This window comes from Calonectris borealis, chromosome 4 (genome assembly GCF_964195595.1).
Source record: "Calonectris borealis chromosome 4, bCalBor7.hap1.2, whole genome shotgun sequence".
In the NCBI taxonomy this organism is placed as follows: Eukaryota; Metazoa; Chordata; class Aves; order Procellariiformes; family Procellariidae; genus Calonectris; species Calonectris borealis.
In genome coordinates, this window is record NC_134315.1 from 53764128 (window position 1) to 53789414 (window position 25287).

At 41.5% G+C, this 25287-nt stretch overlaps 1 protein-coding gene across 1 annotated transcript in view; it reads right to left on the bottom strand.

Annotated features, from left to right (window-relative positions):
• Window positions 1-1101: 1101 nt before the first annotated feature.
• The window catches only part of HPGDS (hematopoietic prostaglandin D synthase), a 30559-nt gene continuing 6373 nt past the window's right edge, over window positions 1102-25287 (bottom strand). Inside the window, exons 2-6 of the mRNA XM_075150600.1 lie at window positions 19380-19521; window positions 8601-8693; window positions 5675-5784; window positions 2205-2303; window positions 1102-1515 (exon numbers count right to left, since the gene is read on the bottom strand). Of these exons, the coding sequence (XP_075006701.1) occupies window positions 1351-1515; window positions 2205-2303; window positions 5675-5784; window positions 8601-8693; window positions 19380-19512 (600 nt within the window). The 5' untranslated portion in view covers window positions 19513-19521 and the 3' untranslated portion in view covers window positions 1102-1350. The remainder of the gene's footprint in view (window positions 1516-2204; window positions 2304-5674; window positions 5785-8600; window positions 8694-19379; window positions 19522-25287) is intronic.

Genomic DNA, 25287 nt, shown 5'->3' on the forward strand with positions numbered 1-25287 from the left:
TTGTAGAATCACCATACTTGAAGATACTCAAAAGATACACACAGCCCTGGGCAGCTGGCTCTAGGTGGCCCTGCTTGAGCAGGGGGTTTGGACCAGATGACCTCCAGGGGTGCCTTAACCTCAACCATTCTGTGATTCTGTGTCTCTGGTTTGGAAAGATGTACAGGGGAAAAGAAAATACAACTATCTGAAGTCTGTTGCTGAAGAAGAGAGGAGAGTGGGATCTGAAGAAGGAAAAATCTGCAAAGAGCTAGAAAAAAGCATGCAAGGAATTGCAAAGCAGGTGGAGATACCATATTGGAATGAGCAAAAAATTGGACCTTGTTTTCAGTTCTGCCAGTACCTGGTTTGTGTCTGAACTGTTAGTGGTTGGTTGTGTCACTCGTGATTCAATGAAATGATACTTATGGTGGGAGGGAAAAGCAAGTGTGAAGGGAAATACTTTCCTAACAGTGGCCATTTTCAGCCCAAAGGATTGCCCAAGTTTGTTGTGGTTTATCTGCTTACACCACACAGTGGAGTCCTCTTGCAAGCACTTGTCTCCCCTTGAGTTTGTGTAAACCGCTTGCATCTACAACTGTCCACATTGCCAGGATCTCCACCTACCTGTTTTCCCCAGTGCCATAAGAACAACTGTTCATTCATTTGTTTTAAACCCAGTTTCCACCCCTGCCACCACTACCCCCCCAATTTTTGTCTCCTACTTACTGGAAGAGCTACTGAGCCGCTGAATGTTTTTGCAGCTGGTGTGCTTATGGAGGACTGGTGCTGGTGTGGACACCAGCTCAGCTGGGCAGCTGCTTTTTGGTTTGGTTTGGTTTTTGGTTTGTTTTGTTTCTTTGCAGTGGCACAGCATAAACTTCAAGAGGCCTAAAGAAAGTGTTTGAGAAGCTTGACCTTTGTTGACTAAGTGGGTCTTTTCTTTTTTCTGTTCTTTTCTTTTTTGCTTAGTGTCCTTAGTCCTCGCACACATTTATCCTGTTAATTAGCCTGCTTTCCTCCAGATTGAAAGTCTACGATAAACAAAGGTATTGTTGAGATTGTATCTCTCCAGGAAGGTTTATTCATCTCTTCTCCCTTTGAGAGGCCACAGAACATTAATTGGGTTGATCAAGCACTTTATTAGTAGTGGGGGGAATGTGGTTGAAACCACACCTCTCCCTCAGGCTCTACTCTACTAAACCAGCTTTTTAGGTTCTCTCCTATAAATGGATAACAAGTGGTAGATTTTGATTTGGTGTAGCATACCCATCTGAAATTAGTTTAAATGATTCTAAAATTAATAACTTAGGACACTTGTCATGTTGAAAACTAAACATGCATTTGTGCTTTCCAGTCTGAACAGCTGATCTACATTACAGTCTTCGGTCGTTTCTGGATCCAGGCTGCAATAGCTGGAAGTGCTTGCACTCTGTCTCTGAGAGCCAAAAGCCTGGGGTAGTTGTCTGCCAGGTCAGGTTTACAGGACAGAAGTGTCGTACTGCACACATCCCAGTAGAAATCAGCCCATGTTACCTGGTGGAAATGGGAGAGAAAGCAATAAATTTTAGTTGGTAATCTCAGAATCTTGGGACTACTAATATTCTCAGCAAACTGCAGAAATGAAACATGAATTGATCTGTTTTGTGTAAGTTTTTGGTTTTTTTTTTTTAAAAAGCCTGTAATTACAGAGCTAGTAATTAGGTTGCAGTGCAAGGCCTGACTTAAGTAAAAACTGGTTAAACAAAGCCCTTGCTACAAATATTACTTGCATTATAATATTAAACTTTCCTGCTGAAATTGTGCTGCAGAAAAGTGTTTTAATTACTTTCCAAACAATTTGGGGTAAAACGGGATTACATTTTCGTAAAGGTTTTTTTGTGTTGTTCTATAAATCGATCAGTGATTATAAGCAGAGTTCTGAACAACTCTTATCTGTATTGACTAGTACAAAGGCATTTATAATGTTTTGTGTCAACATACTTTTAAACCGGTTTAGAAAATGCAGATCCTAGTCCTGGTTAGTCTCACTTTTGTAATAGTAGGGAAAACAATTTTCACTTTGCAATTTGAGCAACCAATTGTGTATTGGTAAGAATGAAGAGTTAAAAGAGTGGGGAGAGTTGTTTCATGGGCTGGCATGAAATCCAGAAATTCAACAGCAGTCAATGATTTTATTTTTCTGGCAACCTGATTGGAATGGGAGAAACAAAAATTATACTTACGGATTTCCCTACCAGCCAGTTGTTATCCCCTAAGAAAGTATCCAAATCTTTCAGTAACTCAGGTGCTTTGTTGGTGAGGATATCATCAAATGCTTGTTTCTGGGGGAAGAACAAAACACAAAGATGCACATGAATGTGTAAGCACAGCAGTTGGCAAAACTGAATTTTTGGGGGTTTCTTACTTGTGAAAAAGAAAGCTGAAATCTGAAAAAGGTGACAGTGAAATCATTTGGTCTGACTCAAACTTTAGAGTACTCTCAGTTCTCTTTGGAAGGAGGAATGTGTTAACATCCAAGTCAGGATTAATACAGCAAATAGCAATTATTTAAGATAACTAAAGAAATGCACAGGTAACTGTCATTTGGATACATGCAAAGGGGCACTATTGAATTTAGGAAAGCTGAGGTAATTACCCATGAAGTGGGTTAGATGCCCAAAACACAGCATTCGTGGCTCAATGAGCCATGACTTAAGCCAATTGCTCCCTTAATGAACACCTGAGAGCTCCTGGATGCTAAGACACAATGTTTGGGGGGGATGCCGCTCGTTTATCTGTGCTAACAGCCACTCAGCCGCGGCAAGCCGGGAGCCCTGCCATAGATTGGGGAGAATCCATCTACAAAATATATTCTCAATGTCTCACAGTCATTTTTTGGGGATTCTTTTGGATGTTATGTTTTCTATTATACAGGGTTTCCAATTTCCAGAATCCCTTAAGCTCAGTCTTTCCAACTGTCAGTCAGAAGCTGCTCGGTTATCTTTCCTTACCAGCCCTTCTCATGTGAGATGTGGAACCTGTGGAACCTTTTGAGCTTTTGCTGGGTTTATCTTTGAACTTTTTATGTTAGCAGTTTATTCTGCTTTTTTGTCTCTGCAGCAATGAGATTTGAGGTGGTTAAAATATGTTTTTAAAGGCTGAAGTCTGCATTGAAGGGTATGAGCCTTAGTAATTGTATGTTAATGGATGAAGTGTATGGTTGTGGCTCTCCGCTAGCTGTTCCCCATAGCAGAAAGTTTTAAGGCTGCTTTTAAAGAGTTAGCTGTTTCCTTTGGAGAGAGAAACTGTTTCTGGTTTTCTCTTCTCACCTGCATGGAAGCAATTGAGATTGCAGACTGTTGTGATCATCTGGTCTGACCCATGTGGCACAGTTTGTGCGTTTAATGTGCTTGGCCTAACTTTGGAGGAACATAGTCAGACTTGGTTAAATAAGCACTACTATATAGGAATGGAATTATTTCAACAGCTTTGAAATTCAGGTTGATGAAAAAAGAATAAAATTTAGAAGAGGCAGCAGCCTAAATGGTCCCAAAAAATTCAGGCTGAAATAAAATCAGTACTTCTGCAGACTCATTTGAAGATTTGACATAATTTTCTGCTGTCTGTTAAGAGCTTAGTAACTGAATGTTGTGACTGCAAGTAACAGACAGGTGTTTGCAGTCCAGAAATTTCATATTTGTACCCTGTGCTGTAGCATTTCCTTTTTTTTAGGTAAGTTCCCCTGCCCTCCCCTGCAAAAAAACCCCAAACTATTGTGTGATCATGATGGTAATGACCTCCCCCAACTACAGAAGTACACAGTCAACCCATGAAGCTGGTGGGGACATGACCAGGATTCACCTTTCTGGAGCGGCACGACTTACTTGTCTCAACTCTGGAGCTCTCCAGCAATGCATGACAAAGCTATTGCAATGCCAGCTGGGTTTTTCGGGGTATGTACAGTGAAGGGAGAGTCTGTGCCTGGCACAGAGGGACCTTCCATGGGCAGCTTCTACCTCTGCTCCCCCTACCTTGCTTGGTTTTCTCTTTGCTACGGGCCAGATAGCATAACACATCCTTTCATCTTTCTCCCAGGGATGTGTGTTCCTCTAATCACTTGTCAGGCCCGGGGAAGTTTTCTGACTTTACTGTGTGCAAATTACTTAAATCTGGCCTTGTGAGACCATGAGACGCCACTTCTACCACAAGGTGGTGGCAGCGGACCCGGGAGGAGAGAGGGAGAACAGCTAATAGAAAAATGTTAGGAGATTCCCAGAAAGTAAGTTTCTCGATCTTCCTTGGCCCCAAAACGCTCCCTTGCATGCATACGTGTGTACAGGCATATAAGGGTTGCCTGTGAACTCTCTTCCCTTTTAAATTAATCACTGGTGACATGGTCTGGGTCCTTATTTTGGAGAAGTGCTTGAGAACGAGCTGGGACACACGCAGGCGTTATCGTGGGAGTTTCCCTGTAAAGGAGCAGCAGTACCGTGGCAGTAGTGCTCTTCCACGCTAACATGTTAGCAATAGTGTGGCTGTTCCTAAATGATTAAAAATTGTGAGTCAACCTCCTCTCACCAAATGAGGAAACTTCAGGAAATCACTAGGACATGAAGTAATTCACATTTTTTAATACTAAAACCTCCAAATACACTTTCAGATTTTCCCCTGCAAGATTTCAGAGCACTTTAATATCATTTCATTATTTATTATTGGGTTTGGTCAACATTTTGTACTCTGTGGTTTCTGTAATAAGATATCCTAGTCTATCTGAAACATTACCTTTGAATAAATGGAAGGTGGCTGCACTGGTATTTGACAGCGAGACCTGTTGTTACACTACCACTTTCCTGAAAGGGTCAGGTCATCTGCTTGGGTCAGAGCTGCGTGGAGCCATTGTAACGCCGGAGTTAACTCATCCATCACCCTCCTACCCAGCAGCTGATCTGCATGCTTGCATTTGGGGCTCTGGTGAGAGGGATCGGACTGATGCCAAAAAAAAACCCCAAATGCTGTAAGACTTGCCCATGACTGTGTGTTAAAGTAGCATCAGTATTTGCAGAAGCACCGCAGAGGGTCGAGCTTGGGCCGCTGGGATCTGAAGAGCATGACCACAGCGACCGTGAGGGATGTGCTACCTCCCCTCTTCAGCAGTGCCTGCTGTCCTACACCGCCCTGGTAATTGAAAAGAATTTGTCCCTGGTAGCTGATGTTATTGAAGATTGGTACATATTAAAAGCCAAATAGAAATCAAGATGCAGAAGGGCAAAAGGAAGATGGGATGGAGCTGTTAATCCTGTTCAGTTAGTAAAAAGAGAAAGATTTGCGCTTATTCTGTTCGCAACAAGATACAGGTATTGCACAGTGCCGGCTGGGATGGAAGTGTCCTGTCTTTCGCCTTTGAAGAGCAGTCTGATGTATGCATCCTTATGGCATCCTTGATTCAAGGTGAACCAATAGGGGCGGCTTGTGATGGCCTCATCATTGCTTCCACCGAGGGTGAAAAAAATCTGGTGAAGGAGGAGGTGGGAGGGAGCAGAAGGCCTTGGCTGGATTAGCCTGGAGGAAGAAGCACAGAGCTCCTCCAGCTCAGCTTCACTGAGGTGAGGTGATGGACCCAGGGGTTGGCACACAGCAGTTTCTCCAGAGGAGATGCTCAGGTACAGAGTCATGGCTTATGTGCTATCTTTGTTTAAATTAGTGATTGTCTTACTCTCACGTCCTGATTTTTCTCTGCCCAAGGGAACAGCGTCATGAAATCATCTATCGTGTCCACAATGGCATCAGCCAGCGCCTGTTCCACAGGCGTCTGACCTGCCAGACCTGTAGGAAGCAAGCATATGAAGAAGGTTAGAGACAGCATCAGCAGGAATTTTTGATGCCCCGAAGGTAAACTCTGTTCTTCGTGAACATTTCCATAAACATACATGCTCTCCAGGGCTTTTTTTGATGCTAACAACATGCATTTGACTTCTTGCATCCAGATGCAATCTCATCTATCTTTTGCTTTTTTCCCCATCCAGCCTCATATAGCCATCTGAGGTAGTGAGTTGTTCTTTCCGTCACCTGAGCCCATGGCCTGACTACTGCTTCTTTATCCTTCTCTCTGCTTTCCACCATCTCAGGACATTCGGTGAGGGTCCGCACTAATTCCTTCCTGTTAATCTTTCCCTATCCCAGCTTTCAATGTCCTTCTCCATCTCATGGTCTTTCCATCTCTCCACACAACCTCCAAAAGTGCTTCTGTGAAAGTCTGCTTCTCTTTCCCTCTGTCCTGCCCATTTAGCCCCATTTTGAACCTTCTCGTGACATCCTGCTTGCTCTTGATTACTTCATAGTAATCAGGCACCTTAGCCAAACTTTGTCTTGTTTATAAACCTGGCTTCCTCCCCTGTTGTCCTCTGGCTTGCCTGCAGTCTTCTCAATGCTACTTTTTCTCTCGCTCTCGTTCCACAGACCTGTGTTCATGCTTTCACCTCTGTGCAGGTTCAAGTCATCCTTCTACATCCTTCTAAAATCAAGTACATTGATTCTATGATTTCAATGATGTACTTCAAAACCTGAAAAACCCATGTCAGTTTGTGGTATGTATGTTAAAGTGCTTGATATAACAATACTTTTACTAACGTCGTATTGAAAATAATCCAGTTCTTATTCAGTTAGTAATAATGTAAAGACAAAATATACTTAATGGAGACATTTAAGGATCATTTTGATTCTCTTCCACTCTCAGTTCTTTAAGCCTCATCTGGAAGCTCTGTGGCTCCCATAAACCGTACGCCCTTCCTCTGCCAAGTCATCTCCCTTATTGAAACTTTATGCTTTCGAAGGCAAGGGATGTGCCTCTCCTTTTGGGCATCAAGTTCTGTGAGCCTTCAGTAAAGAGTCGTTAGTGACAGGCACCTAAAAATGCCGTTTCTTAATTTTAAAGGCTTAGTGATACATACGCAGACATAACAGCAGAAGTAGCAAGTTTTCACTATGAATTTGAAAATATTTTTTCCCCCTTCCATGTATGGTTTTTTTCCTGCTGTAGCTGATTAACACCAAAAGGAGAACAGCATGGTCCGAGTGTGCTAGGATTTACCAGAACCCTAGCCTTTGTGGCTGTTGCAAGCCGGTGGAAAAGGTATTGGGGGAATGCCTACATCAGAACTTCAGACCGTAAAAGGAGCTCCAGATCAGCCTCCCGATAGGAGACGGGGAGGGAGGCAGCGTGGGTGGAAGGCAGGCTTTCTCATCGTTTTTATTACCGGGTGGACGCTCGTCATTCTCTTCTCTTGCAAGCAGTAGATTGCATCAAGGATGGAGGAAATTGGCAGGAGCACAGTATTGCAGACATGCTTGAAAATGTGTTGTGCTAGTGCCTTGAAGAATAAGGCTCTGCACTTCTGCCTGTTTCCTCCGTTGGAAAATGTGAGATATTTTGAAAGGCAGGTTACATCTCTCTGCTCAGAGTGTAAAAAAACTAGGATAGTACTTGCTTCCCAGCCCCCCTCTTGAATTTGCTGACATCCAGCACACCACAAACATGTCCGCCTTCGACCAGACCAGTTTTGCAGATGGTTTTGAATGACAGCTTGCTGACCTAAAGCAAGCCCTGACTACTCTCTTTGATTGCTTGCATTACTAAGTCTTATATCACTTTATCTAACCCGTCAAGTACTTCCATAGCATGTAAGTATTTAAAGATACAAGTGATGTCACCATCTGATCTAATGTCTCTGCCAGCTCAGAATTGTTGCCTAAATCTGCTTCAGAGTGCTCTGCCTGCTGACTCTGATAATCTCTAATCCTGGTCATCTCTCTGGTTAGCCTGGCAGCTCAAAGTTTAGCTCCAGGGGAAACTGCCCTCAGAGCCTTAGGGAAGCCACAGGTACACGCTTTCTGTCGTGCAGTGACAGGTGAATGAAGTTTGCTGGCTGGAGAAGTCAGCCCAAACCCCAGGTATTGTATGCAGAGGGGAAACTCAATCAGGCGTAAGGGGGGATTATTTCTGAGTTTTCCTTTAGGCATACCCACTTACACTGCAAAGACGGAGCTCAGCCATGTGACTTCAGCTCTGAACGTCGTAGCATTTCATGCTACAGGTTGTTACTTTCAATCTTCTTTTTGTCTGTTTTTTTACTTTATACGTGACTTTAAACCCTGTCACACAGCATCCTGGCAGATGTGCCTTGGTCTTTTTCTTCCCTCTGATCTTAGAACCGCAGGGGATGTAGCCTGAGATCTCATCAGCATTGCCACAGCAGCCCCAACCCAGCGAGCAAAATTGGCACCAAATTATGGTAAGGAAGGCCGCTGAACACAGGCATGCCACCGCACAGTGCTCCTCAGTGCTTTTTAAACCATCACTCTTTGAGTGGTGCCTCTAATAGCATCCTATATGGTATGCTGCATTTCTATGGTCAGCACTTGGCACTGGCAGACAAACCATAGATGCAATGAGAGGCTGATAACTATTAGCTCTTTGCGCCTGGGAAAAGCACTAGTACCAGTATTGCCACGCTGGTGTTGACTTCTGCTTGGTTGGGCTTGCCAAGCTGTTGGTTTGTTTATATTTTTGCTGTGGATGTATTTTTCCTCAGCATTAAAGGTGGGTGCAGAACAGAGCAAGAAAATAGTCAAATATGTGTTACCTGATTCTCTGGCGAGGTATCTTGCTATTGCGAGGCTCTGGTGAATGGTAACTCCGTCTACTTCCAGAACAGGGATTTTGCCAAACGGGATAGCTTCAAGGAGAAAGCAAAAAAGAAAAAACAACCAAAAGTTAAATCATAGCCCTTAACAGTGGGAGTCTGTAATAGTTGCACTCTTACCGCTCAGAGGGTATGCATTGTTATAGCACTTAACAGTTTCACAGTATTTCTGTAGGGAAATGCATGGACTAAAAAAAAAAAAGTAAGGTTAAGGATATAACCAGATCGCACTGCAAGAAGGCAACTATAGCGTAGAAACCAGATATTGCATTTCTTATTTCCTAGCCGTATGCTGTAAGGGCTGAATGTGCTCCTACATATCCTGAATTCTTTATGCAGTGAAACTTTTCAGTGGAATCTTGGTTTTTCCTTCTCTTCCCTGCTTTGTCCTCCCCAGGAAAGTGATTGCCAAGGTTAAGCAAAGTGCTACTAAAGATTTTGTAGAGCAGGATCCAGCTGGGGTATGAAGTAAGAGATTGGGTAAAGACTACAAAGGTGCTTTTTCATTTACACTTGTTTTAAATTCAGAAGCAGTGATTCAGAGAAGTATCCGTATTTCAGAACTTACATTGTGACAAGAGGTTTCACTTGACAGTCATCACCAAGAGACAAATATAGCTTTCACGCTGAACCGCAAATGCGAGTAATTGAGAAGATATTCAAATTTACTTGACTTGGCTTGCATTCAAAAAAAAATTCAGTCAGTCATGGGGAAGAAGCCACCAGATTTCAAGTATAGGGGAAGACAAACGAAGCAGGCATCATAGATATCTCTAAGAGAGTTTGAGATAAGAAATCAATCTTATTTTTCAGTTATTAATTTAGTAGCATAATGTATGTGAAAACTTGGACTGCTGTTTTGCCATGTTTTGGAGAAGCCGCTGGCATGATATCAAATGGGGCTGGAACCTTGGAGCAAAGCTTAAACTGCGAAAAAATGTCGCGTTTAGGGCGGTGACAATCCGTTCGTGGGAACCCGGTACTGTTCACTGGAGGAACTTTAAATCTCTGCATTTCAAAGGATGCTATTTCATAAATTCCAGGTACGTGATTGCAAGTGCTGGTCATAGCCAAATGCTTTGTACCTGATTTTCATCTGCATTACACTTTATGTAAATAAGATATATGCCCATCTTAAGATTGTCATGCAATGTAAAACGGCGGTAGCAGGAAAGTGAGAACATTGGCTACTGGAAACATGTAAGGTGCTTTCAAACCCAGGAGAACTGTCTTTATGGGACAGTTGGAATGACACTTCTATTCCATGAGGTTTTTTAGTTCGTAATGAAAAGGGAAAAATAATGAAACGTGACCTGTTTATCAAGGCAACTTCATCAATGATGAACACTGCCACGTGGCTCTGTGGTTTAGCATGCAGTATGTGAATCACATTAGGTATGGAATCTTAGATGTCAAATCTGTATCTGCAAAATGAATTTGGCAGCTGCACAAGACATCCAGGACTCATTGGTGCATTTTTTTTTTTCCTGCATCTGAACACAGTAGTCATGATACTCTTCCCCCCCCCGCAAGTTCAGCACACTGTGAAGCTGGTATAAATTTTGATGCTGATGACTAGCAGAAGCAAGAGAGCTCAAAGAGCGTTAGCTGCTGTACCCCAGGGAGAAAGCATGCACTGCTACTGTTATTGAAACAATAATAGACTTGTTGCACAGAAGACTTCATATGTTTATTATCCAGAGAGCAGCAAGGTCCTGGCAAGTCCATGTATTGCTTCATTGAGAATTCAGAAAGGCAAAGACACATCCCCAGATGCTAAACCAAAAAGTGCTCTGGTGTGAAAATGAGAAAAGTCTTGGTTCTGCGCTGAGGATTAATGGTGCAGAGTGCCCTGAGCATCACTGCCTCCAAAGCCACAGAGCTGTAAAATGAAATGTTTGCTTACGCAGGATACGGGCGCATCTTTCAAGCAAGCGCAAGTAGAGGGAATGAGAGTGCACGTGACCGCTGGACTACAGCCACCTTCAGATGCACCACCCAGACCAGACAAGGCTGTACACCAATGCCTGACAGCAAAAGTGCAGCCAGCTCAGGGGCAATAACTGCTGCCTCTGAAGGAGTTAACCGGCCTTTTTCGGAGGCCCCGGTAGGAGTGCCACTGGGCTGATGCAGTTTTGGCTAGGCCAACGTGACTAAGCCAGCCTCTGTGGCAATAACTGTGATGATCACTGCTCAGGTTGGGAAACTACAATTGCTTCATCTAGAAACCGAACGGACCATTTTCTGCTGCGTTTACATATGGATGAAAGTCTAAAAGCCACAGCTTTGGCTGACGTTTCACTTTGTCGGTCACCACAAGGAAAATGAAAGCTGCTTTTTTTGTAAAGATATATTATTTTTTTAAGAAACCCTTGATTACAGCAAAAGGAGGGAGGTATCTTTCTGACAGTTGAGGAACATGGATTAAGGTGTGAAAGGCAGCTGGGTGGCAGAGTGGTAGTAATCTTGCATGTTCTGTTTCTCAGGAATCTGGCCGTTTCTGGGTTCACTTTTTTTTTCCTAGCAGTTCACAGAATTCAAGGGAATTGCTATTCATTCCTTGAAAACATGAGTAATGCCCACAAAGTGCTTCCTCCTCAGTGCTGAGCTATTTTCATTACGATCTGGTTATTCTTTCCTGAAAAAGAAACTGAGTTTACAATTAAAAATATACAAATACAGCTTTGTTTTGTGTGCAATAGAAATATTCATACACTTGCATGATTCCTAATGCAAGTATAAAATTAATAAATGAGAGCAGATTTTATTGCACATTGTGCCGCGAGCCTTAAATGTCCAAAAGACATTATGCTTTGATTTATAATGAGGCTTGGGGGTTTTTTGCTAAGAGGCAGCATATCTATTGCCATCATTACTAAACAATGGACTATTTAAAGCATAACGGATGGTAAACAAGAGATGTTCCTTCTTTTCTTGTGTGTTCAAAATGCCATTTGATTTTTTCTTATAGAGAACAGGGGAAAAAATTGTGATTTTAATATAAACATAGATATTTTTTTTTTCCTCCTTGCTGATGGAGTGTATGTATATGATTATACACTCACTTTTGTTGAATATTGAGTTAATATGCTGTAAATGAGTGCAATTCTGAGAGGTTTGAAGAAAGCACACTTGTGCTGTGCAGACCATTGTAAAAATCTGTCGTTTCTTCTTGGGTGCAGGGCATGCTATTCTTGCACACCAGAAAGTATGGCAGATATCCAGGCTGCTTCACAGCTGAAGAAAATAACAAAGAACTGTCAAGGGGCAGAAAATATTTATAGTACATTTCCTCCGTATTGGAGGAAAAGGTATAATGGCTTATTAAGTTGCATTTTCAATCTGGAAAAGTTTAGGGAAAAAAAAAATCTTTGCGTTTGAAACGTTATTATCCAAAATCTATGTAATAAGGACTAAGGTTTCAGAAAGCTGCAGTGAAATATCTTTTTGCTCTTGTAACTTAAAAGAACAATTTCCTATATTGATAAATTCATAGCAAAACCAGGAGGTTGATTGTATATATAAGTTGGCTGTTGTAGGCAGGAATGTGTTCCCTGTGAAAACTGGAGACTTCCTTTTCCGAGTGGAGAAGAGGGGGTTGGATTTGTGTCACGCAGTTCATCCTAAGGAAGGATGCGAAGAGCCTTCACACTGGATGGGCACAGTTTGATTGCTGGAGACAAGGTAAGGGTTTGATAAATGACCTCAACGTGGCCTCTAGACACCTGGCCCATAGCCCATTTTTTGAAGCACAGCAAAACCCACAGCCAGGCTATCTACTCAGGGGCTCCAAAGTACAACAGAAAACCATCTCTCTGTACATGAATTTAGGCAGTGTTACCTTTAGACTCATGGATATGGGCTTCTGTGGCTTGCCTTGAGCCTCCTGTGGTGCTTTTGGCCTTGCTCTGCTCGTTGATAACATACGTTCAAGGAATCTCTGGGGATGTCTGAATGTGCCATGTGTATAAGCATTGTATTAAAACTGCTAAATTTTACACATTTTTGGTGAAAAACATGGTTCGTGCGACTCCAGATGGACAAAGCACGTAGGTCGGTTCCTGCCAGGCTCCTGCATTAGATGAGCAAGTGAAAGAGGTGGCACACGAAGCTGGAGTGTGAGAGGGATTTCATTTGGGTAGAATGAGGGTTGTGGGGGCAAATCATGAAAGAACATGCATCAGCGAGCAATCACGAATGAACAGGTAAGCCAAAGTAGTGCAGACTGGAAAGATGCGTGTGTTACTTCGCTAGTTTTTCTTTAACCTTGATCGGTTAGGGGGCTGCTTCGTACTTACGTCAGTTTGTACCCATGTGCATCCATACGGATGTCCTTTCCATGTTTTTCAAAACAATGTTGTCTTGCAAAGTTTCCAACTCCCACTTGAGCAAAATCTGTTGCCATCACCGTACAAACAGCGTCATTTCTCAGGCATGCACAAAATATATGACCTTTCCCTTTTAGTTTGATGGCTTTGTTGCTCATCTGAAGTAGAAGGTGCTATGAATGCTTGTGTTGATTTCCAGATTTAGATTGAAAAATCACTGACAAGAGGAACAGGGTTTTTAAAAAGCATGCTGTTTGGATAACTAAACCTGTAGTCTTCTTTAAATTGAACTTTCTTGCTTTTCCTATTATCTTGGTTATTCATTGTTTTTAGCATTGCATGCTGGAATGAAATCTGCACAGACTTTACACTCCCCATGAAGAAAACCTTGACAGAGGGTGAGTGTAAGTCATTAGACTGATCTGCAGTCTCTCTTCTCATTTTAGGAAGGACTCACTGAAGTATCTGTGCAGTGTTTAGGAGTCGGATGAATTCCTTTTTATACATACTTTAATTTTGGTTGGCTCTTGTGGCTAGAACTGTGATATTTATATAGTCTCTGCTGGATACTAAGCAGGGGAGATGAGGCCTGATGTGTGTTAAAAGCAAGGACATCTGTATAAATTGTCTCCATCCCGTGAAGTTCCTAACGGCTGTGATAACTATTCCCAACCTGGCATGCCTATAGGTTCTCACTAGCTTTCCATTTGACCATGAGCTCCTCACCCATCCTTCTGGGCACGACCCAATGGATGGTGCTCACATGGGCCTGTTTCTCTGTCAAGGACAGGGAGGGGAAACACAATACAGAGCTAAGATGGTTTTGTCCAAGCCTGGCAGCTAGTGGTTGGCTGCTGGTGCGGAGAAACCAGAGCTTAATGCAGTGCTATGCTTCTCACCGCTGTTCTCCCCCAGCCAGTGTGGAGCCCCTATGCAGATACAGTTTTTAATTTTCTTTTTCCCTTAGCTCTCTCTTCCTTTTCCACTCATCTTAACTTCTTCATTATTCTTCTCATCATCATCTCTGTTCTTTCCTCACCACATTTATCCTGACTTGCCTCAGCTTTGCTCCCAGACATGAGTTCAGGTTCCCCTATTTCCCCCGAGTTGACCTGCTCTTCCCCATGAATTTGTCCATGGCCTTGATGCTAGGCAGCCTGTGTTTAAGCATTTGATTGTTCCTCAAAACCTGAATAATTAATGGTTTTACAATCAAGCAGCTTAGATTGACCAATCCAGCTGCCTTACTATGGCATCAAAGATGGAGGAAAATGTCACAGCCATGCTGCTTACTACAGTATGTCTGTCAAAATAAGTTCTCCTTTGCCTTGAAAACTAACCATAACTGCTTTGCCTTTCCATTCATATTTAAATTGGATCATGAGAAACAAATATATGAGATACTTTGCATCTTCCAATAAGAAGTATATGAAAGATGCATTTTTTTGTAAGGCTGGCAGAGGAGCAAGGCCCCTGGGAAGTGATTGGCCTGGAGCTGGAGACATCCAGAATCCATATCTTCTAGAAAGGGATGACCAGGATGGTGCTCTGATCTAACCTCAACCCAGCTTTAGCGCTGTAGCTATTACAACTCATATTCTCCTTGGAAGTGATTGCTAAGCCCTGCTTTTTACCCGAAGACAGCTATTTACACATCTTAGCTAGAGCTACATAGCAGCAAGTCACTCAGGAAACAGAACAACTGCTCCCTTGAGGAATTCTTGTCTGCTGTCAGGTGCCTCTCAAGATTTATCTATTATCTTGGAAGTATTTTCAGTGCTATAATTAGTTTGCCAAGTTTCCTAAGGACCTTTCAAGCCTCTCCTAAACAGTTTACAGGACGTTTACAGCCGTCAGTGCAATGAAAGCATCCTTTGCTATGACGATAAAGTCTGTGTAATTGCCATTGCTTCAAATTCCCTGAGTGAGCCACAGAACAAAAGCTGTTACTGCGTGCTAGCTTAATATCTCAAGGGGGTGGTAACTTTGTGCACCATTACAGTGGATTTTCTGCTATATCATGACTTATGTCAGTTCAGTGATGCTTTTTGTGAGGAGCCTATTATGTGGCAATACAGGTCTTGAATGAGTCTATTATGTCATTGTGTGTAGATCTTGAATTGACTACGGTTTAAATGGTGGCATCGTCAAGTCAAAGTCTGTCCAAAAGGAAACGTAAAATGTGAATTTGTTTACTTATTTAAATTATTGACTTATATAGCGTGAAGGGTCACATGAAGCTGCTACTTGATATTCGTCTGGTTTTTAAAATTCTGTGCTAAAGCTAGTTAACGCTAATACTTAGATATTAGCTTGCTTAAGCTTGTTTATAGTATAAAACTAATATAAACTACGATCCTCGCCTGAAATCAGCAACTGGAAAATTTACCAAAAATGACCTGATTAGTGATAGAAGGGAAAAAAAGAAATGTTGAGATACAGAAATTTTAATTTCAGAGTGTATAAGCCAAATGACATAGGTTTTTATGTTATAATATGCCTCGCTCTTGTACAAAAAAAAACACCACTTAGGTGTAAACAAAATCAAGTAAGACAGTATTTCTAGGAACAGGCAGTTACTTATTTGCCCGAAGGACCATTAAGACGACAGCTTGCTTGAGGGAGCCACGTGAAAAATGCCAAAACAAACAACAAAACCCATCACACCCTTCAGTCCAGGTCAAAATTAAACGTGCAGCAGCTGCAAGGGTGCTTTCTAAATGGCCTTTCTGCACATTAATCTTAATGCACGTTTTCTATTTTCACATCAATTTTACAGGAGAAGTAAGAAATAAGTCTTTTCTTCAGAATAATGACAGTATTTTCTGGTTTATATGGTATGATGATTTGGCTGGGAGGTTGTTGCAAAACCTTACTTTAATTTTGTGAAAATTAGTGAAGCAAACCTATCCTCTGTACTGAGACGTGACTCCCATGCTCTTAGACAAACTTGAATTCTTTGATTTGTTCCCTTAGTAGCTCAAGAAACATGAAGTGCTCTCCTTCTCCAAACTTCTTCCCAAAGTATTTTTTTCTTTATCTTACTTCATCAAAACTTGAAGTTTTTAAAAAGAGGGACATTATGTTGCACTTGCAGACTCTGCAGTCAAAACTGGTTTCAGATCTTTCATAGGCAAGTGGGTAAATGCAAACATGGTGTATGCAAGTGTGCATAGCTATTTGTCTGGTATTTCTTAATCTCACTTCAATATATAATTATGTAATTAGTTCAATTGGACCAATTTTAATGATTTTTGAGGGTTGCAAAATAAGCGGTGTACCAAATCGCTATTACAGTAGCTGTTGTTACATCAAATGCAGCTGTAATTTCCCTTATCATTGCTAAACACTTGCTACCCTTTGGTTTTCACCAGGATGACACTGAGTGGAGTCTGCTACTTTATTTCTTTTCTTCTTGAAGTAGACCCAGTCCAGGCAAAATGGGAAAAAAAGAAATCCTGAGCTTCGTAACACAGATCTGAATACAGAATATGAACGAGAGTAGTGTAGAAGATCTCTCAGCAGAATGAGCTATGCCTTTGTGTGCGCAATGGGTTGGATGGATCCCCTCATTTCATATTTACTGTTGAACACAGCAGTAACTGAACTTTTTTGGCAAGGATCCTGTTACCTGCTTTCCTGAGGACTGATACTTTTTCCTCTTCAATCCCTGCCTCCACGGAGGAAGCTGAGGAACATTTTGAAAATTCAGGATAGTAGAGAATGCAAGTGGTTTGTTATCCTTATGGCAAATGGTGCATCTCTGCTGTATGCAATATTGTTGTAGTGTTAAGACACACAAACCCTATACGACCTAGTCCCTAGCTAGGAGGCAACCATTTCTTGGGTTGAGTCATGGCCTGCAAAGTCAGTGTGTAGGTACCTCAGGGCAGACTGGGGCAGTGGCTATTGGTCTTGTAGGGTGTAAGGCTGTTTACTGCAAAGCCCTGTTGCTACCTTTTATTCAGAGTTTTGCTGAATGATTTGCCTGTGGGAGATTACTTTGTCTGGAAATACCATGAGTAACTGATTGCTTCACAAAGGAGGAGGAGGAGGAGGTAGTCATCAGTTAGCTGATCTCCAGACAATTTCCTTAGCAGTGTTACATTGTTATGCATACCAACAAGATACCTTTACTCTTGTTTTAGTTGACATTGTCTGCAACTGCAACGCAGATGTCACTGGTGGCAAATGCTACCATTACATTGGTGCTTGAGCTAGCTTTCAGGAAGCCTTCCAGAAGCAAAAGTTTAGCATCCTGGTACGAGATGTAATAGCCCATTCAGACATGCATCCAACTTGTCTTTGTAGGTGTACATTTTCCTGGTCAATTAGCACAATACATTCCAGTTCTCATCCACTGACTGACTGACTGGGTGTCTACAGAAGCCTGAAATTCAAAGAACACTTAGGCCAGCATAAATTTTGCACAGATGATTTCACAAATCTGAGAGCAGCAGCTCCCACATTTTACTAAACTTCTTATCTGCTTTGGAATTTCATCTAGGGATCAGTCATAGTAGAGGCTGCTATGAAAGGCCATTATGCAGAGAAAATGAAAAATCTTAATTAACCCTTGGTAAACCTGCTAACAATCTTTTCACATCACAGAAGGAGAAACAAAGACATCCAGAGGTTAAATGACTTAACCAACATTCATTAATGCAGCAGATACAGCTACAAACTGTATGGCTTAGGATTTCTAGGGTGTCCCTGCTCCCAGTGTTTTGGTAGTAACGGTGTTGCAGCTGGGCATACACTGTAGTGAACAAGTACCCTACATATAAAGCTTCACTGGGAGGTTCATGATGTGAGCACTGAAGAAAAGCATTAGGAAGGATTTTCCTGCATTGTTTCTTGCGCTGGCTCTGACTTTGGGACATCATCAGTCTTCAAAGAGAGATGTAATGCCTTTACCTTGTCTGATAGATCTGCTGTTAGAACATCTCATCCTCAGATATTAATGCCTCTGCAGCCTTTAAGTCACTACTCATGCTTTGTCTGTTTAATTTGTCTTACTTAAAAAATCATGTATGCAAATCAGTATGCAAAACTCTACATAGAATTATACCTTCCTAATATTCTCTGAACTTTGTTTCAGTACATAAGTGGGTGTGTGTATGTGTGAATACGTGCATAGTTAAGTACGAAAAAGGCCTACGCAGAGCTTTCTTCAGTTCATCTGAATTCTCAATCTCACCTTTAGTTTCTACACTGCTTCGCTGAGAATTGCAGTGGGAGAGAAACAAGCTAAACCACATGGTCAACAGGCTTACGCTCTTACAAAGAAAAGGTTTCCGAAGTCAGTCATCCCTAACTGAAAATATCCCGTTTCCACTGCCTCATTTACACTCCTCTCTGTGGGTTGTTAGCCAGTGTTTTCTGAGCACCACAGATGGCTTCAGCTGCCACTTGGAGAGCAGCAGTGCTTGAGTATTTGTCATTCAAGTCACACTGAACATTATGGGAAAGACCAAATTTAACTGCACCCTACAAGAATTTGGTAGCCCACTGGCTGGGCTTATTAAATGGTGTAAAAGCCTCTCAAGAAACATTGCTTGATTAATAGAAATCACCTTGCGCATTAGTTGTGCCTTTTCCCCAAACTAAAGGTGTTACTCTTCATTCTGGACGTGAAAAGTCATAGCCTGTGTAGCAAAACACAGACCAAATCCATGAAATAAGGACACAGATATCTCTGATTTCATATCCTCAGTCTCCAAACTCAAGATCTGTTTCATTTGAACTAAGGCTAATTTAATGCACAGAAATAACAAATAGCTTTAATAGCTGGAAAGGGGTTACTTTACTGAAAAACATGAAATGGATGAGGTATAGTAGCCTGCAGAGTACTCTCTGAAGGGCTTCTTCTTAGGAACAATTATTTTCTAGCACCTCTTCTGATTCTTTTGTTTTCTCTTTGCTATATCAACTGATTTCTTTTTTTTTCTCTCATCACTTTCCCTCTCTGAAGACCTTTCTGGTTGCAAAGGAGTGTCCTTCTTGACAGTTATTTCCAATTTGGCTTTCTAAAACCAGGGTTTTTAGAAGGCTGCGGTGTGGTCTTTGAGACCAAATCCTCCAAAGAACCTGAGAAGATCAGCACACATTTGGTTAGCTTTAGGCAGACATAAGCTGAACTGAATTGATAAGGAGTAAAATCCCAGCAGGTAAGTCATGTTAGATTGTCTGAAGATTTGGATCTGGACTTCTGTGAGAGCATCAGGAATGACATTTTGGCTGTCTAGACAATAAAATTCCCATAAGCTTAATTAAAGCCCGGAATTAAATGTATTTCTGCTCATGAAACATGTAGGTACCTCTTCAAATTGCTTTGCTTTTTGACAGCATTTCTAGCAGAGCTTTGGATATAAGATCCCGTGCTACTTACTTGGTTTGATTTTGGGCCAGTCTGCTGCTTCTATCCTGTGGTCTTCATACTTTTTGCCCGAATAGGCGAACAGGTAGCGGCTGATTTCTGCTCGTCCTCGCAGATTGAAGTATGTCAGCTTGTACTGTGGCATGCTGGATCCCTGAAAGGGAAGACACCGTGTTGCTTTAGATATGAGCAGCTCAACTCCTTTTTACAAAAGCACACCACATGCTTGTTTTTGAAAGACGTGCTTGTACAATGCAAAGGACATTACACTAAGCCATGATGTGTTGTACTTTGCAATCATTGCATTAGTCACACTTTTTTGTTCTGCAATTGTCAGCCACAATATTCAGACGTGGACAATGACAGTTGAACCTGCAGTTCCTCCTTGTGTATCTCCAGAAAGATGGCTTGATTTTTTCAGACATATTAAGAACTTACAGCTTTCATTTATTTTTCTTGTGACTCCAAACTCAGGCCATTTTTATAAAGTGTTTTTCAGAGTGCAAATCTAAAATCATATACTGTAACAGATGATAGTTGCTGTCTTGAGCACCAATTTTGTTCAAGCCTGCCCTGCTCAGCCTCTATTGCTTATGAAGACCTTCATCCAAGACCAATTCATGAGAACTGCCAAACTGTTCTGATTTTTCTCATTAACTATTACCCTAGCTGCGTAGGCAAGCCACTCAAGTTATTTTAGAAGGAAAATTTGCTATGGAAACCACTCTACACTGTTGTTTTGAGAAAATCATCATCAAATTCTCCGTTTCTTGTACAGAAGCCAAAGGACAACTTGAAATGACTTTGTTAGGTTTTCATGTGATTTTTTTCCTTCAGTTCTAGTTAGGAATCATGTAACAGGAAGGCTCTATTTGTTTCTCAGTGTAACAGGCAACAAAAGAAAATACTCATGTGTCTGATTGATTGTACAACAAGGGTGGTGCAAGAAAGGTGAACAGCTAAGGCTGCTTTAAACCAAAAGTAGGCTTTTAAACTTGGCACACATAGCACCTTAATAAGAGAGATCTCTGAGCTCAGCTGAGATTTAAATGTACGGGCTAAAGGAAACTAAAACAACCATCCACCTCCTCACCCAAAGCAAAACGCTTTCTTGTTTTGGCCTTAAAGCAGACCTTACATGTCATTTACCATTCTTTTATATCCATCATATTCAGAGTGTTAGTAATAAAGCATGCAACACACATCATCTGCACTAGGAAAGAAAGGGAACTTTTTTTTTTTTAATGCGTAAGTGCTACTACATAACAATTGCAATAGAAACAACCCCCATGCAGTCATCTTGCCTTGGAAAACATATGCTTGAGGGCAGATGTATCATCAGCTTTCACTTTAGAGGGAGAGGCTCTTTGTTCAGAAACTGGGAAAGCTTGCACTTAACTCATGCGGAAAAGAGTAAACTGCCACTTTTGCCACTTTCTCCTCAAAAGTCAAAACACCTATTTTCCATCTTCAGAGTAGCAAAGGCAAAAAAAAAAAATTCACAGCAAATGAGCACACTGGAGGCTGCTTAATTTATTGTGAAAGTCACTTGTTCCCCCTACAGCACACAGCAGGGTCAGAGGAGATGATTAGTAAATGGCCTAGCAGAAAAGCAGGAGCAGGGGCAGAGATGGAGAGTTCCCAATGGAGGTACCTACAAGTGCTTCAAAACAAAGACACCACTATATTTTTTTTTTTTTAAGTTTAGCAAGTGTGTTCTTTTGCACTGTATAGAAGAGGGAAGCTGCAGGCAAAATGAGTTACATTAGGATGTGATTAATTTTCTAGACATGTTAATTACCAGAAAATATGTTTGTCTGCTGCTTGGCAAACACAGCTCACAGATTACAAGTGTAACTGTTTCTTTCTCTAAAGAGAGAAATTGTGACAATTCCAAAATTTTCAAGTATGTTTTAGGTAAGTGGCAAAACTTGCTACTCTATTTTCAAATTTTGTGCCCAGATTTATTACTTACGCTTTGTTGTGCTTATATAATAATACTACATATTATTATACTTTATTTATGCAGGATGAGTTTGGATTATATGTCTACAAAGTTAAGCAGAGAGGATGAGATTGTAGCTTTTTTTTTTCCCCCATTTGTCCCTGCTTCTGACTTTGTGTGGTCATTTGATAGCAAGGAACGGCGTTTTTAAAAGAGCATGTGTTATCTGAGGTTCCAATTAGACATGACTCCGTGATTTGGGAGTAAAAGGGGGGAAAAAACCCACTTGATTCTTACTTTCCAATTTTTTTAGAGGCAAGCGAGTACTGCTGATTCAATCTGCATTTGGAGAGGATAGGACCTTTAGCATGCAAAACCCACGTCTGCTTCCCTTCTTCAGGGGCGTCCGCAGAGCTTTTCTCATAAACAGCAATAGAAGTTCCAGGGCCCTGGACTTACTACACCGCTCACACATGGCTCCAGTATCTCAGCTACCTCTAGCCCGCTTAGCTCTCTGTTAGCAGAAAGTTGTCGACAGCTGGAAGGCATTGAAAAGCACAAGAATAGAAGATTTTAAGGTACAGTCAGAAGGAAGGCAGTAGACAGCTATGTATAGAGCAGGCTGGAGATGAGTGAAGCGTAACATTTCTGGTGGCGAGTATTTTGAAAGAGTCTAATTCTTACTGTGGGAGAACTTTATATACAAAAAGACATGTATAATCAGGAGTAGTGAGATGATGTAAAGAAAAGGGAATTTTGGCTGAAGATCAGGAAGTCTTTCTGGCTGTTGTAGTAGACTGTGGAATATTTTGGTCTGTCAAGGAAGCAGTGGAAACTATTGTTTGAAATGTCTAAAGCAAAGCTAAACAAATTTCTAATGAATACACCGTAAGGAGTAATCAAATATTTGGAGTGCTGATGCACATTTAAGCTTATGAATTTTTCTCCATCTGTGAAGAAAAAAACCCCAACCCTACAAGGAGTTTACCAAAAATACTTGACATTTTAAAGACCTCTATAGCTTTATTGTAAGCATGTTTTTGTAAATGTTTGTAGGTTTTGTCTTTTATTTGTATTCATTGTGAAATGTCAGGAGTAGTGCTTCCTAAACAATTACAGATATGTTTCTAAACGACAGAAATGGTTGTGCTGGAACAGCTTTTTGCCAAGCATACAAAGTAAGTTGTTGGTTTTTTTCCTTATCCTCCTTTACCTTATTTTCCCAGTGTGTTTTGTAAAAGAATGGATTATAAGGACCAATTAAAACCATTTTAAAAACGTCCAAAATTATTAAATTATTAAAAAACTTCACTTCTAGGGGAAAAAGGTCTATTATGGGCCTTTGAGAATGTGTTATTGTTTTTAGAGGTGAGCAGGGGAATCTTTAAGCCTATTTAAAATTATTTCTCTGTTTTTAGGTTTAGTCATAGCTTAAAAATACTGGAAGACATTGGTGAGGGGAGGATCTTAGTGCCTGGACTTTCAAAGATTTAGCCACCTGCTTAGTGCTATTAAATCTGTTCGTGTGAGTTCGTTGACAAGCCAAGTGTGTACAAATGCAGGAGGGGGCTGATTTACCTCCCACAATAAATCTGCCATCTAAGCAGTGGTTTTTCAATTTCTAAAGCAATGAATACATGGCCAGAACCCACTTGTACCTGCCCTGCCCTACATTGACAGTGCCTGCGGAAACCTCGGTCCCAGTTTTATCACATACAACTGTCAAAGCAGTGAACTTAACTAGTCTAAATTTACTATTAAATTAGCTTTAATACTTTAAAGTTGTTGACCTGCTTAGCTGATTTTCTAGCTTTCTTCTGCAGTTTTCTCAAAGCCAGCTTAACTGGCTTTAACATACCTTTGAACAGAAGATTAGTGGATCTCGTGATTAAATTCAATTTTTGGAGCCACTCAGTGACAAAATCAAACAGAAAATCTGAGAGAAAGTCAAATATGTGTAAAAGGTGGCATCTCCATGTTACCCATGAGTCAAAATTCAGGTTAAAGTTATAAGCATCTCAGACATCTTAGGACAGATTTCAAATAATTTAAGACTGTTCATGTCTTTATGGAGGTACTGTATTACCTGATGAATTTGGGATGCTTTTATTCCAGTTGAAGGAGGACTGAGCAATCAATTTGAAAACTTCAAGCAAGATTAGAGTTAAAAACCAAAGCCCAGGAAGGAATCAGTGTCATTCTCTGAGAATTAAATGCTGTATTTCAGATAGCACTAGTGCAGAAGAGAAAAAGCACTGGCAGACTGGAAACTGTATGAACGTACCGGGAGGGTACAGAAGCGAACAGTCCTGGTGTATGCAAGGTGTGCAATACATTTGCTTTTACTGGGTGACAACATATGTGTCCCTGCTCTGTTTTGAAGGGTAAATCACAAGTGCACTGCCTGCATTTTGCCTGCTCAAAAGGAGTTTCGGGTATGTGCCCGGTGCAACCCAGAGCAGGCTGCCTCTGCCAGCCGGTGCGCAGTCCTGCACGCCCAGCCTAAGCCTTTGCCCCGTGAAAGTAAACACCAAAACTCTGCTGGGCTTTATAGAGGCTCTGTTTTGGAAAATCCAGCCCTCAAGGTAATATAAGGAAATATTCCTCAAGCTAGTAACACACACAGAAACCTGGATGCAGATGCTCAGTATGTGAATTTGAGGGGGCAAATGAAAACAAAAGGCAGCATTTTATTTCACTTTTTTGGTTAAGGTTATTAATATTTGAGGTAACAATCAGCAGAGAGATTTTCCCTGAGCTGGGGGCAGAGGGAGAGAAACCAGCTAAGTTGAACTACTTGTTCGCATCCATCCAAAGTGTGACAAAGGACCTCGTGGTGCAAAGTCCCCTTTCATTGTACTTTGCACTGTGAGGAGTTAAGGGTTTTCTTGCCTTAAGGTTTCACCATTGTCAGAGGATTTGAAAAAACCTACCCGTTCCCTCCAGCAAGCAAGACCGGTAGGGTTGGATTAAGGTTCACCTGTGTATTTCTAAAAAGCTGGGACTCAAGCTGTCTGCCTGGAGGAGATGATGCATTGCACTGTTATGTATATTTATTTAACATGAGGGTTATTCATTAATCTAGGAGTCACTTATGGAAAGCACTGCAGCCAGCACCTGACCCAACACTGCCCCAGCCATGGGCCTGCCAAAAAGGGGAAGCTGGAGGTAGGTCTCGGCTGCCTGGTGTCATCGGCCTCGCTTGAATTGCAACCAGACCAAGCCATGGTCCTTGAGGGAGCTCCGTTCCATTTCCCTGTGCTGATACAACTTAGGGCTGCCTCTGTGAACTCAGGGTGTGTCATCGGCCAGCGGGAGAGCAGGCTGGACCTTGGGACCTCCCAGGGGAAAGCCAGTGTCTGCTGAAGGGCACGAGAAGGGAAGGTGCTGCCATGTCTGAAGAGGAAGGTGAAAAAGTCCCTCCGAGGACTAGTGAGTGATGGTTCAGTCAGTGGATACCTCTGCTTCTTTTATTATAAGATTAAGCTGTTATATCAGTTCAAAGTGTTTGAGTTGCTGGAGCTGATATTATACGTTCCATTTTAATGATTTTATTAGGTGAAAGTATAACGCATCTGCTTCCACTCATGTAAGCCTACAGGTATCTTCCTGCGAAGAAGCATCTTGCTTCATGAAGCGTGAAACAGAGTTCGTGCCCTCTCTAAGCAATAATCTAGCTGAAGCTGAAAAGCTTTGTGGATGGTTTTTTTCCCTTCTGTTCTTATTACTGCATTTAAAGCAGTTGCCATTTCTTTACAAGGTGTTTTGGCAAATTTAGCCTGGAGATTAGATGAGTAGGTTTGAAATAGATGCATACCCAACAGCCTGGTTGGGGTATCCTACTGGGGGGCGGCGGGGCACTGCAATTTCAGCCAATTCCTATACCTCGTTTATTTGTTACTCATGTATTTCTGCGATGTCCTAGATGTACCATGCCACGTATACAGCTTGAAGTTCTTATAACCAGTATCAGCT